Raw genomic sequence first — 12298 nt, 5'->3', positions numbered from 1 at the left:
TGTGGATAAAGGGGAATCAGTATTTTACTTCGATTTTCAAAAGGCATTGTTAAGGTTATCGCAGTAAATACAAGCTCATAGTGTTTTTTTTATTCTACTCGTGGCATGGGAGTATTGCTGGCTGGACTAGCATTTATTGCCTATCCCTATTTTCCCTTGTGAAGGTGGCGTTGAGCTGCCTTCTTGAGCCACAGCAGTCTGTGTGTTGAAGGTAGGAAGACATTAGGGAGGGAATCTCATGTTTTTGGCCTAGTGACACTGAAGGAGCTATAATAAATATTCCCAAGTCAGGACGATGAGTGGCTTGGAGGGGTACTAGCAGAACATGGTGTACCCATGAATCTGCTTCCCTTATCCTTCGAGATGGAATTGGTCATGGGTTTGGAAGGTGCTGTCTCAAGCTTTTTGGTGAATTTCTGAAGTATCGTCTTGTAGATAGTACGCACTGCTGCTACTGAGCATTGGTGGTGGAAGAAGTGGATGTTTGAGGACATGGTGCCAGTCATGTGGACTGTTTTGTCCTGGCTGAAGTTAAGCTTCTTGAACGTTGTTGGAGATGCCGCCATCCAGGCAAGTGGGGAGTATTCCATCACCTGTGCCTTGTAGATGGTGAATATGCAAGTCAGTTACTTGCTTCAGTATTCCTTATCTCTGACCTGCTCTTGTAGCCACTGTATTTATATTTTGCTTGTCCAGTTTATTTTCTTGTCAGTAGTAACTCCCCAGGATGCTGGTGGTGGGGTAGTCAGTGATGGCAATGTCATTGAATGTCAAGGGATAGTGCTCAGATTGTCTCTTCTTGAAGATGGTCACTGCATGGCATTTGTGTAGGGCAAATATTACTTGTCATTTTTCAGTCTAAACCTGGATGTATCCAAGTATTGGGATAATGTAATAACATGGACAGAAGAAAGATTCAGATGTTCAGAAGAAGAGTCATACTGGACTCACATTGTTAAATCTGTTTCTTTCTACACAGGTACTTCCAGGCCCACTGAGTTGCTTAAGCATTTTCTGCAACTGTTTCAGACTTCCAGGATGAACAGTATTTTGCTTTAAAATAATTAGTCATTGCAGATTTCAAAGTCAACACCGGATGGTGTACCAGGTTTATGAAGAGAAACATTTTTTTTACACTGATAAAAGGCCCAGATTTCACAGTGTCACCAAGCAGTATACAAATTAAATGTCTGTCTCCATGGAGATTCTTCTTTTATGTAAAAAATTAAGTAACAAAAATACTTTTTGGCTGCTTTTGCACTTGCTTTGAAGAAAACCTTTCTGTCTTGATAATTCTACTGAAATACAAACAAAGCGTGACATTGGGAGATTGAACAAAGAACAAAGAAAGTTTACAGCCCAGGAACAGGCCTTGCGGCCCTCCAAGCCTGAGCCGATCCAAATCCACTGTCTCAACCAGTCGCCCAATTCCTAAGCATCTGTATCCCTCTGTTCCCCACCTACTCATAAATCTGTCCAGACGCATCTTAAATGTATCTACCATGCCTGCCTCTACTATCTCTGCTGGAAACGTGTTCCAGGCACCTACCACCTTCTGTGAAAAATACTTGCCGGGTGTATCCCCCTTAAACTTTTCACCTCTCACCTTGAAAATGTGACCTCTCGTTATTGAATCCCTCACCCTGGGAAAAAGCTTATCTCTATCCGTCCTGTCTATGCTCTTCATGATTTTGTAGACCTCAATCTCCTTTTTTCTAATGAAAACAATCCTAACCTACTCAATCGCTCTTCATAGCTAGCACCTTCCATACCAGGCAACATCCTCGTAAACCTTCTCTGCACCCTCTCCAAAGTGTCCACGAACTTTTGGTAATGTGGTGACTAGAACTGTACACAGTATTCTAAATGCAGCCGAACCAATATCTTGTACAATTTTAACATGACCTGCCAGCTCTTTTACTCAATACCTGTCTGAAGAAGGCAAGCATACCATGTGCATTCTTGACTACTCTATCCACCTGTGCAGCAACCTTCAGGGTACTATGGATCTGAACTCCCAGATCTCTCTGCTCATCAACTTTTCCCAAGGCTCTTCCGTTTACTGTATCATTCGCTCTAGAATTAGACTTCCCAAAATGCATTACCTCACATTTGCCTGGATTGAACTCCATCTGCTACTTCTCAGCCCAACTCTCCATTCTATTTATATTCTTTGATAGTCCTCTATGCTTTCTGCTACTCCACCAATCTTCATATTATCTGCAAACTTGCTAATCATACCAACAGAGGCTTCTTCCAGATCATTTATGTATATCACAAACAACAGTGGCCCCAGCACTGACCCTTGTGGAACACTACTGGTCACCTTGCTCCATTTTGAGAAAAACTCCCTCCAACTACTACTCTGTCTCCTGTTGCTCAGCCAGTTCTTTATCCACCTAGCTAGAACACCATGTGAATTCACTTTCTCTATTAGTTTACCATGAGGAGACTTATCAAACGCCTTACTAAAGTCCATGCATATGAGATCTCCAACCCTTCCTTCATCTATCAATTTGGTCACTTGCTGAAAGAATTCTATTAAGTTGGTAAGGCACAATCTCCCCCACACAAAACCATAATTGATAAGCCCATTCTTTTCCAAATATAAATAGGTTTTATCCCTCAGTACCTTCTCCAGCAACTTTCCCACCATTGACGTCAGGCTCACTGGTCTGTAGTTAGTTACCTGGAATATCCGTACTACCCTTCTTGTACGAGGGCAACATGATCAACCCTCCAGTCCTCCAGTACCTCACCTGTATTTAAGGATGCTACAAAAATATCTGTCAGGGCCCCAGCTGTTGCCTCTCTCGCCTCCCTCAGCAATCTGGCATAGATCCCATCCGGTCCTGGGGATTTGTCCACCTTACTAACCTCTAGCCTACTCAACACATCTTCCCTACATATGTCAATATGATCCAGAGTAATGAAACTTCTGTCTCTAATCTCAACATTCATCATGTCCCTCTCCTCAGTGAACACTGATACAAAGTGATCATTCAGAATCTATTCCATTTTCTGGTAGATGTACCCATCCTCGTATATTTCAACCTCCAAAAATATTATTCATGTATTGGTCAACCCTTTTGGCTAAAGTTTGGTTCTCAGATACTTGACTTTTGCACAGTATATATAGTAATCACAGGAGTTAGGAATGACAAGGATTTTATGATATCAACCTATGTCTCAAAATTATTGACAATGATAGTAAGTGAAAAAGAATGGGAACTATATAATAAAATATATCATTACTTTAGCTGTTGCTTTAACTGTTGTGTTAATGGACAGAAGAAAATGTATTTATTTTTTTGTTATTGACAACAGTTCAGTTTAAAGCATTTTTATTGTTTTGTTTCAGTCTATGTTCTAATCTCAACTTTATTTTTGTTCAACATCTCTTGTATTAGTATCAAAAGGCTAATATTTGCACAATTCTGACAAAGCTCAAAACAACTGGAGAAACACATTCCCTAGAAATAAAAAGGATGCTTTCAGCTCATGATCCTCAAAGGACTGGTATTATTAATTATGATGATTTCAGGTGAGTTTGATATGTTTCACAGCTAACTAATAATGCTTTCTCATAATATTCATTTATATATTGTGATGACCCACCTGCTTTTGGGGAGAAACCTGTATCATATCTTGGGGTGATCGCTCCTTAATAGCCAGAATTTGATTTCTGATTTAACAAGAAAAGCTGGGTTCTAGTAAATGATCAGCTGACCAGATTGCCTGAGAGTCAAGGTTAGAGTGGTGCTAGAAATGCACAGCAAATCAGGCAGCATCCGAGCAGCAGGAACATCGATGTTTCGGGCAGGAGCCCTTGATCATGAATCTCCTTCCAGATTGCCTGAGAGCAGAACAGTAGAAAAGAAGGTCAACAAATTAATTTTAGGAATGAATATGTTCACAATGATAGTTTTCTGTTTAAGCAGATTAATTTGAAAGTTACAAACATAAACAGAAATTGCTGAAGAAATCAGCAGGCCTGGCAGCATCTGCGCAGAGAAAGCAGAGTTAACGTTTCAGGTCAAGCGACTCTTCAGCAGAGTATAAACAGGAGAAGATTGGTATATATGCTGAAAATAGGATGGGGTGATGGGGAGGAGTAAATGATAGGTAGAGATGGGACCCAGAGAGAGATAACAACAATTGGGAAAACAAAGGAATGGGTAATGGTCACCTGGGAGAATCAGGAGCTCATGATGGGTTGATTGTGGTAGCAGCCTGGTATGTGGGGGTTGTGGAAGGACATGGAAGAAGGTGTTCAGGCCCTAAAATTATTGAACTTGATATTGAGCTCTTCACTGGAGCATGGCAGCAAACCTGATTCAGAGATGTTGGCCAGGAAATAGGGTGGTATTTTGAAGTGGCAGGGAATAGGAAATTCAAGGTCAGTGCTGTGGACAGAACATAGGTATTTTGCAAAGCAGTCACCCAATACATGTTTCATCTTTCCAATATAGAAGAGACCGTATTGTGAATAGTGACTACTGTTGAGTGAAATGCATGTAAATTGCTGCTTCATCTGAAAGGTGTGTCTGGGGCCTTGAATGGTGAGGTGAGAGAGAGAGTAAATTTCAGCTGCTACACCTTTTGTGATTGCATAGGAAGTTTCTATGGGAGAAAGTGAGGACTGCAGATGCTGGAGATCAGAGCTGAAAATGTGTTGCTGGAAAGGCGCAGCAGGTCAGGCAGCATCCAAGGATCAGGAGAATCGACATTTCGGGCATGAGTCCTTCCTGAAGAAGGGCTCATGCCTGAAACGTCAATTCTCCAGCTCCTTGGATGCTGCCTGATCTGCTGCGCCTTTCCAGCAACATATTTTCAGCAAGTTTCTGTGGGAGTCTGGGAAGGCATTGGGAGTGGAGGAGGAGTGGACCAAGGTGTTCCAGAGGGAATGGTCCCTGCAGGAGGCTGACAAGGGAGAGGAGGGGAATATGTACCTGCTGCTGGCATCCTGCTGGTGGTGGCAGGATGCTGGTGATCCTTTGGATATGGATGCTGGTGGGATGGTAAACCCTAATGGTGTTGTGGAAGAGAATGGGTGAGGGCAAACGTGCGGGAGTTGGGTCAGACATGGCTGAGGGCTGTGTCAGTCAAGGTGGTAGGGAATCCTTGGTTGAGGAAGAAAGTGCCCATTTCGGAGGCCTCCTTGTAGCAACTGATACCATCAGAACAGACGCAAGGGAACTGGAAAAACTGGGAGAAATTGAATTGAGTCTTTGCAGGAATTAAGGTGTAAGGAGGTAAAATCAAGGTAACTGTGCGAGTCAGTGGGTTTGTAGTAGATATTGTACTGGAGCATGTGGAGCAAAGGAAACATTTCTGCCAGCATGAATTCAGTTGGCTAAAAGAGTTAAGCTCTTGATTATTGAAGGATTTCACAAGCCGTTGCTGAGTTTCTGATATGGACAAACTGAGCGAGAGAGAGAGATTGAGAGAGAGATTTAGATATAAAACTCCATAGTTAAAGAATGTTAGAACCAAAAGACTTTTGTTTTGAGATGGCTAGGCGTACGTTGCTGGAGATGTCTATATTCTGTGGGGTGTTTGCTACCATGTGATAGTTAGAAGAGATTTGAAGGAGCATCCTTACTGGAAGTGAACAGAGGCTCAAGAAATTTTTGGCTGTATACAAATAATTGACATAATAACCAGACAAGCTAGCTAATCTTTCAACTTTTGATGAGTCTTGACTATTTATAGCTGCAAGTGTAATAGGTGTATGAGGAAAATTGAACTAAGACATTCAATTTAAAGTAAGTAATTGTGTCCACTGCATTTTTATTGTATTTGACTATTTAAGAGAGTATAATTGTTAGTTTTTTTTGTGGACTAAAATTCATTTGTTCAAATTGTGAGCTATGTGGTTTTTTTTTAGTAAATAGCTCTTGGAAACAGATTCTTGGAAAATAGTTCCCTTGGGGATTCTCCCATTTTTCTGAGCTAACCAGCAGAAGAGCCACAAAAACTTTGAACAAATGCAGGGTGATAGTACACAATGTAGAGAATTCCCATCACCTGAAAATTTCTCTGTCTTTTATCAAGTTTTCGTATTAATTTCTGAGACTGATTACCTGCTAATTTACATTATGTGAATATTTCTTGACATTTAATGATATTGCTTAAATTTTTGAAATTTCATCTCTTTTACACTCTGATTATGTATTGCAATTTTGATGTTTGGTTCCACTTGTCTTGAGGGTTATGTCTTGCAATTTTTCTTGAAGGAAAATGTTTCTGCTATTTTACCTAAATAAAAACACAAACTGCTGGAGAAACTCAGCAGATCTGGCAGCACTTGTATAGAGAGAAACAGAATTAACATTTTGAGTCCAAAGACTTTTCTTGGGAGTTGGGTTTCTCCTGTATTTGTGGCTTTATTTCAGATTAACAACACTTACAATATTGCCTTGTTTTATCAGGTAACATTACATTAATAGTACCAGCTACATCCACAATGTCTCAAAGTTTGAATTTTGTTTCATTTTTAAATTTTGAATATTATTACTACTTGTAAGAATTTCTTTAATTTTTGTTTATAAACAGGAATATTGTGATTCAGATTGGAGAAGGATTGCTCACTGAACATGAAATCATGACAATTGGACGCTACTATAGCCTCCGTGAACAGCAAAAAACAGACATTTGTCTCATTCTGCATGTTGTCCAAGAGGCATTGAGAAAGGCCACTTTTGAGGACTTTACAAAAATATCTGAGGCTTTCATGTATGAGGATCGACAAAGGTAAAAAAACATAATGTCATTATTATGAATGGTTATCATAGTAAATTCCTGGTATTCTTCCAGAGATTCTGTGTGGTAATATTTATGTACTTTATCTATGTTTCTCAATTTATACTCTTTGCCCAGCAGTTTTAAAATACTGGTTTCTAAACATCTGTGTTTATTAAAAGCAATTAATTAGATTTCTAGAAATAAATTTTTCTTTCAAATTGATCTTTAGACACCCACAACTGAGAAAGTGTATGAGAATTTTAGTATTTGATTTCACCTCATACCAAAATGCTCCTTAAAGCATCAACATGTACATGCTTCTGATCTTTGGTATCAAAGTACAATTTTAATGTAGACAGTTTTAGATGAAATTCATCTGTCAATTATCTAATCTTTCTTCTCTTCCTCAACAGTTTACTAATGATTCTAAAATAGTATATAATTAAACAGAACCAGTGAAAAAAGAAAAAGAAGAGAGTTTATTGCCTCAGATACATTTACAAACGCACTGGATAGGACAATATTTTGCCAATTATTTTCCCTTTTCCTTCTGCTATGCCATTGTACATCAGCACTAATTGATTTGGTATTTTACCCAAATGACCATACTTTGTCCATTAGCCTATGAGTATGTTGGGCTGTTTGATTATAAACAGCATCACAGCTAAAAGCAATTAGGACAAATCATAGACAAGTATCTTCTAGCAGGGGTAGCACCAGGAGGGGAAAATTCATCTGATTTTACTGTCCCTAACCAAAGCACATGACAACTAACTATAAAAGTTGGTTCACAGATGATCTTTAGGAAAATGAGCTTGCAATGCCAACCAAGTCTAGTTTAGTTGTGACACCAATTCCACCTTCTCTGGGCTGCTAGGAGTGAACAACAAAGGCAATTTTACCAGCATTAGCCGTAGTCAAAGACATGTAATTATGAAGTGAAAAGTGCATTCAGTAGAATGCTTCTGTCACACTTTTTTGTTCCAGAGTTCCGGTATTTGTAGTATTTCAGTTTTGGACTACAGAGTGAAGTGAGTTAGTAGGTTAACATCACAGAAACCAATGTGCAGGCTATCTAGGAAAATTTTGATTGCTAGCACACAGACCAGCTTAAGATCTAAATACAGGTTGTTATGTTATAATGCGTGTTTCATTAATGCGAATTCGCTGGACCACAATTGACAAATTGGGGATGCTTTTTCTACAATGCAAACTCTTAAAATGTGTGTTGGCTGTAATAGGATTAGACGCGCCAACATTTTAAGCACTGTTTCTAAAGCGCAATTTTTCTATAATGTGGGGTTGCAAAATTCCGGAACCAAGTGTTTTAGAAGAACTGACCATTACAGATATTTCTCTTTTCTCTAATATTTTTGTATTGAAAACGTTTACGATTGAAATGATGTTTGGTCCCCAGGAGGGATCATCCAGAGTGATCCGTATGCTCTTCCCATAGTTGTGCCCATGGAACTACTCCACTCCATCAATGAGTTGATGAGGTTACCCAACAGTAGATATTTTTTCAGATTTCATTTCCAACATCATTTGAAGTAACAATTTATAAATATCAGATGAGTTGAAACTTTACTAAAAATCACGAGTTTTCAAATTAATCGATGGTTTAAATGTTTCATTTAAAATATGTAATCAGCTTTAACGTTACAATTTGAAGAAACATTCATATGGTTTTGCTTATTTTTATTAACATTGGGTCCTGAATTTTCTCATTATATTTAGTACATAGACCATTGTTATAGCATCAAGGTGCTAAAAGGATTCAGGAAATTTACATATTTTTGCTGCTTTGATGCTAAATTTAAATTCTATCAATTATTAGTGATACAAATCTCACTTCTGCCAATGTCTGTCAGCGTTTTTCTTTGTTTGTTTATGTGATGTGGACATCACTAGCTAGGCCACCATTTATTGTCAATCCCTACTTGCCATTGTGAAGGTAATGGTGAGATACATTGTTGAATCAATGCGGGTACATCCATAGTCCTGTTAAGAAGGGAGTTCCAAGATTTTGACCTGACAACAGTGAAACAGTGGCAAAGTCAGAATGGTGTGTACTTTGAGGGATGCATATGGTGGTGTTCCTTGCATCCTCTGTCCTTGGCCTACTATGTAGTAATCCTTTCCTATGTGGGACATTTAGTCAAAGAAACCTGCGTGAATTACTGCAATGTAACTTGAAAATGATATTCACTGCTGCATTGGTGGTGCAGAGAGTGAACTTTCAGGTGCTGAATGGAGTGCAAATCAAACAAGCTGCTTTGTTCTGGATGGTGTCAAGCTACTGGAGTGTTGTTGGAGCAGTAGTCATTCCAGGGAAGTGGGGAGTATTCCATCACACTCCTGATTTGTGCCTCGTTTGTATTAGACAAACTTGGGGGAGCAGAGGTGATTTACTTGCCACATAATTCCTAGCTCTGACCTGCTCTTGTTGTGGCCACTTTCTATGGCTGGTCCAGTTTATCGTTATGTTATTTGTAATTTTGCATTGTTCAAGTATATAGAAGTTTCCTGAAGTTATACTTGTTCTGTAAATGATTTGTCATTTCTCCACAGAAATGTGTCAGCAGTTTTCTCTGTAATTTTTATCAATGTTAGTAAGATATTTGTGAGCTGAAGGAAGTACCAACTACTGATTACATGCTACCAAGAAAATTTGTTTTATCTATTATCTTCCTTTTAAATTGCTGCACTTGATTTCCTGAAGTGCTTTTTTTCTCTTTCAACTCAAACATTCTACTACTTCCTAAAACCATACACACAGAACAACTTCAGACAAGAGATAGATTTCCCCATGGCTACTTATTAAAAATTATGAAACATCCAGGGTGTATTGCTCTGAGTCATATTAAACATCTAGCACTTAAAATCAAACCTGCATTCAAACAAAATTAAAACCACATCCACAACCTCCACCAGCCCCCAGTCCCACCCACACAACCCTATTTAACCCCCCCCTCCTAAAGGATGTTGGTCCCAGCTCTGTCAAAATGGAAGTCAGCAACCCATCCAATTTATACATGCCGCTCCTTTTGCACAACTGGCTCCAATGCTCCAGGAATCGCAAACCTCAATGTAAAACTAGAAACTAATATTTTACGCAAATATTGGGTGAGTAATTCATTCCCTTTTAGTGGTATTACACAGGTCTTTAATGTGTCCCTGGGAGACAGGTACCACAGTATAAACCATGTAGCATTCTTCATTGATACAGGTTTACATTAGATTACTTACAGTGTGGAAACAGGCCCTTCGGCCCAACAAGTCCACACCGACCCGCCGAAGCGTAACCCACCCGTACATTTACCCCTTACCTAACACTACGTGTAATTTAGCATGGCCAATTCACCTGACCCGCACATCTTTGGACTGTGGGAGGAAACCGGAGCACCCGGAGGAAACCCACGCAGACACGGGGAGAACGTGCAAACTCCACACAGTCAGTCGCCTGAGTCGGGAATTGAACCCGGGTCTCAGGCGCTGTGAGGCAGCAGTGTTAACCACTGTGCCACCGTGCCACCCACGTGTACGAGCTGACTCCAGGCCCCATGAACTATCATAGGATCAGGTCAGAAAGGGAGATAGAAATCTCCTGCTGGTTACTATGTACCATCCCACCCCCATACACTTTAATACTGAACACCACTTAGACATCTCTGAGGTTGCAATGGCAGAGGATGTACCCTGAGTTGGGGTTTTCAGTCTCCTTTATCACAGTGGCTTGGCAAAACTGTCACTGACTGAACTGATCAAGTCCTAAAGGGCATAACTGTTAGACCAGGCCTGTGACAGGTGGTGAAGGAACCAACAGGTGGAAAACACATGTATAACTTCATGCTCACTATTCAGTTTGCAGCAAATGCATTTGTCCATGACAGTATCAGTAGGAGTGACCAGCACACAGTGTTTGTGAAGACAAAGTCCTGTCTTCTCATTGAGGATACCTTCCATTGTGTTGTGTGGACCTACCACATGGTAAATGGGATAGACTTCAAGCAGATCATGAAACTCAAGACTGGGCACTGAGTCACTTTGGGCCATCAGCAACAGAATCATCCTCAAACTCCATCTGCAACATCATGGACTGGCATATCCCTGTGGAAGATGTGTTTGGTTGTGGCGTTCTGCTGGAGTTGTCTGAAATAACGGGAAATGGTCCTTTGACTGTGGAGGCTGGTGGGGTGAAAAGTGAGGGCAAGTGGAACCCAATCACACTGTTGTGAGTGATGAAAAGGGACACGGGCGGAAGCACAGGTTGAATGCGGTTGAGGGCCATGTCAACCACAGCGGGCAGGAAACCACAGTTATGGAAGAAGGAAGCCATGTTAGCAGCGCTGTTTTGGAAGGTGACATCATCACAACAGAGACGAGATAAGCAAGGAACTGGGAGAATGGGATAGAGTTCTTGCATGATGTGAGGTGGGAAGACCTGTCAAGAAGGTAGCTATGGGAATCAGTGGCTTTGAGGTGGATGGCAGTGGATAGTTTATTCTCTGAAATGGAGATGGAGAGGTCGAGGAAACGGATGGAAATTGGAGGCAAAATGAATAAATCTTTCAAGGTCCTGATGGTAGCATGAAGCGTCTTTCCAGTCTGGCAGTTAGACACACCATTGTTCTGCCATTCTCACATTCCCATCGCTTAACTTGAACTATCAACATTTTCTCCTCCCCCAGCACTCTACACCCCACACATCCCTCCCCAGCAAGAGCAGAAATGCTGCCCCCTCCACACTTCACCAGCTCTGATGAAGGATCATCTAGACTTGAAACATTAGCTTGCTGTCTCTCCATGGATGACCCACTGTGATCTCCAGAATTTGTTGTTTTCAGTACAGCATTTAGCAACACTCCCTGGTGTCTCCTGTCACATACATAAGTTACCAGAAACACTGTGAAAAGGAGATCAGCACTGGAGCTCCAGAAACTTTCAAAATATTCATGCAAATTATGTGAATAGGTTTATTTTGAGTCTAAGCTATCTTGATCTGAATGGAAATGGGCATTCCACTAATTATGTTCTCTTTACCCCAGTTATCAGTACAAATTAATTTTATGCATATTATCTTCTGAAGTATTATTTCTGGCATTCTAATGAATGTTCTATGTCAGTTGGTTAATTCATGCAAGCATATTAAACCCAGCGATGCTATAAGGTTCAACAGTAATACAAGAGTTATGTAACCATTTTAAAATTATTATGGAAGTTGACAATTATGGCATTAGTTTGTTAGTTCAAGACATTACAATTTAAGAACTATCCTATTTAATAAAGAAAATCTAAAATATGACATGAATACAATATTATTGAAATAGTATTTCAAGTCAGCAACAGTATTCTGCTGTCATTCTGAGGAACCCTTTCCAGACACCATTATAAGGGAGAGAAGTTCAAGCAGCATTCCAAGAAAGAGACATGGCTGAGGGCAACAGCTCACCAGTTATAGCTTCCGCAACACAAGAGGAGACAGGCCACAAACTCTTTCAGCATCTGCTAGTTACCCAGAAGGATGCAGTGCTGTTGCCACTTCAGTTGA

The 12298-nt window shown here is 40.2% G+C and overlaps 1 protein-coding gene across 1 annotated transcript in view; it reads left to right on the top strand.

Moving 5' to 3' along the window:
* efhc2 (EF-hand domain (C-terminal) containing 2) overlaps positions 1-10985 on the top strand; it is a 90871-nt gene extending 79886 nt beyond the window's left edge. The window contains exons 11-13 of the mRNA XM_060832786.1: positions 3411-3544; positions 6559-6756; positions 10751-10985. Of these exons, the coding sequence (XP_060688769.1) occupies positions 3411-3544; positions 6559-6756; positions 10751-10985 (567 nt within the window). The remainder of the gene's footprint in view (positions 1-3410; positions 3545-6558; positions 6757-10750) is intronic.
* The last annotated feature ends 1313 nt before the right edge of the window (positions 10986-12298 follow it).

This window comes from Hemiscyllium ocellatum, chromosome 12 (genome assembly GCF_020745735.1).
Source record: "Hemiscyllium ocellatum isolate sHemOce1 chromosome 12, sHemOce1.pat.X.cur, whole genome shotgun sequence".
Lineage (NCBI taxonomy): Eukaryota > Metazoa > Chordata > Chondrichthyes > Orectolobiformes > Hemiscylliidae > Hemiscyllium > Hemiscyllium ocellatum.
This window is presented reverse-complemented; position numbering and strand designations above follow the sequence as displayed.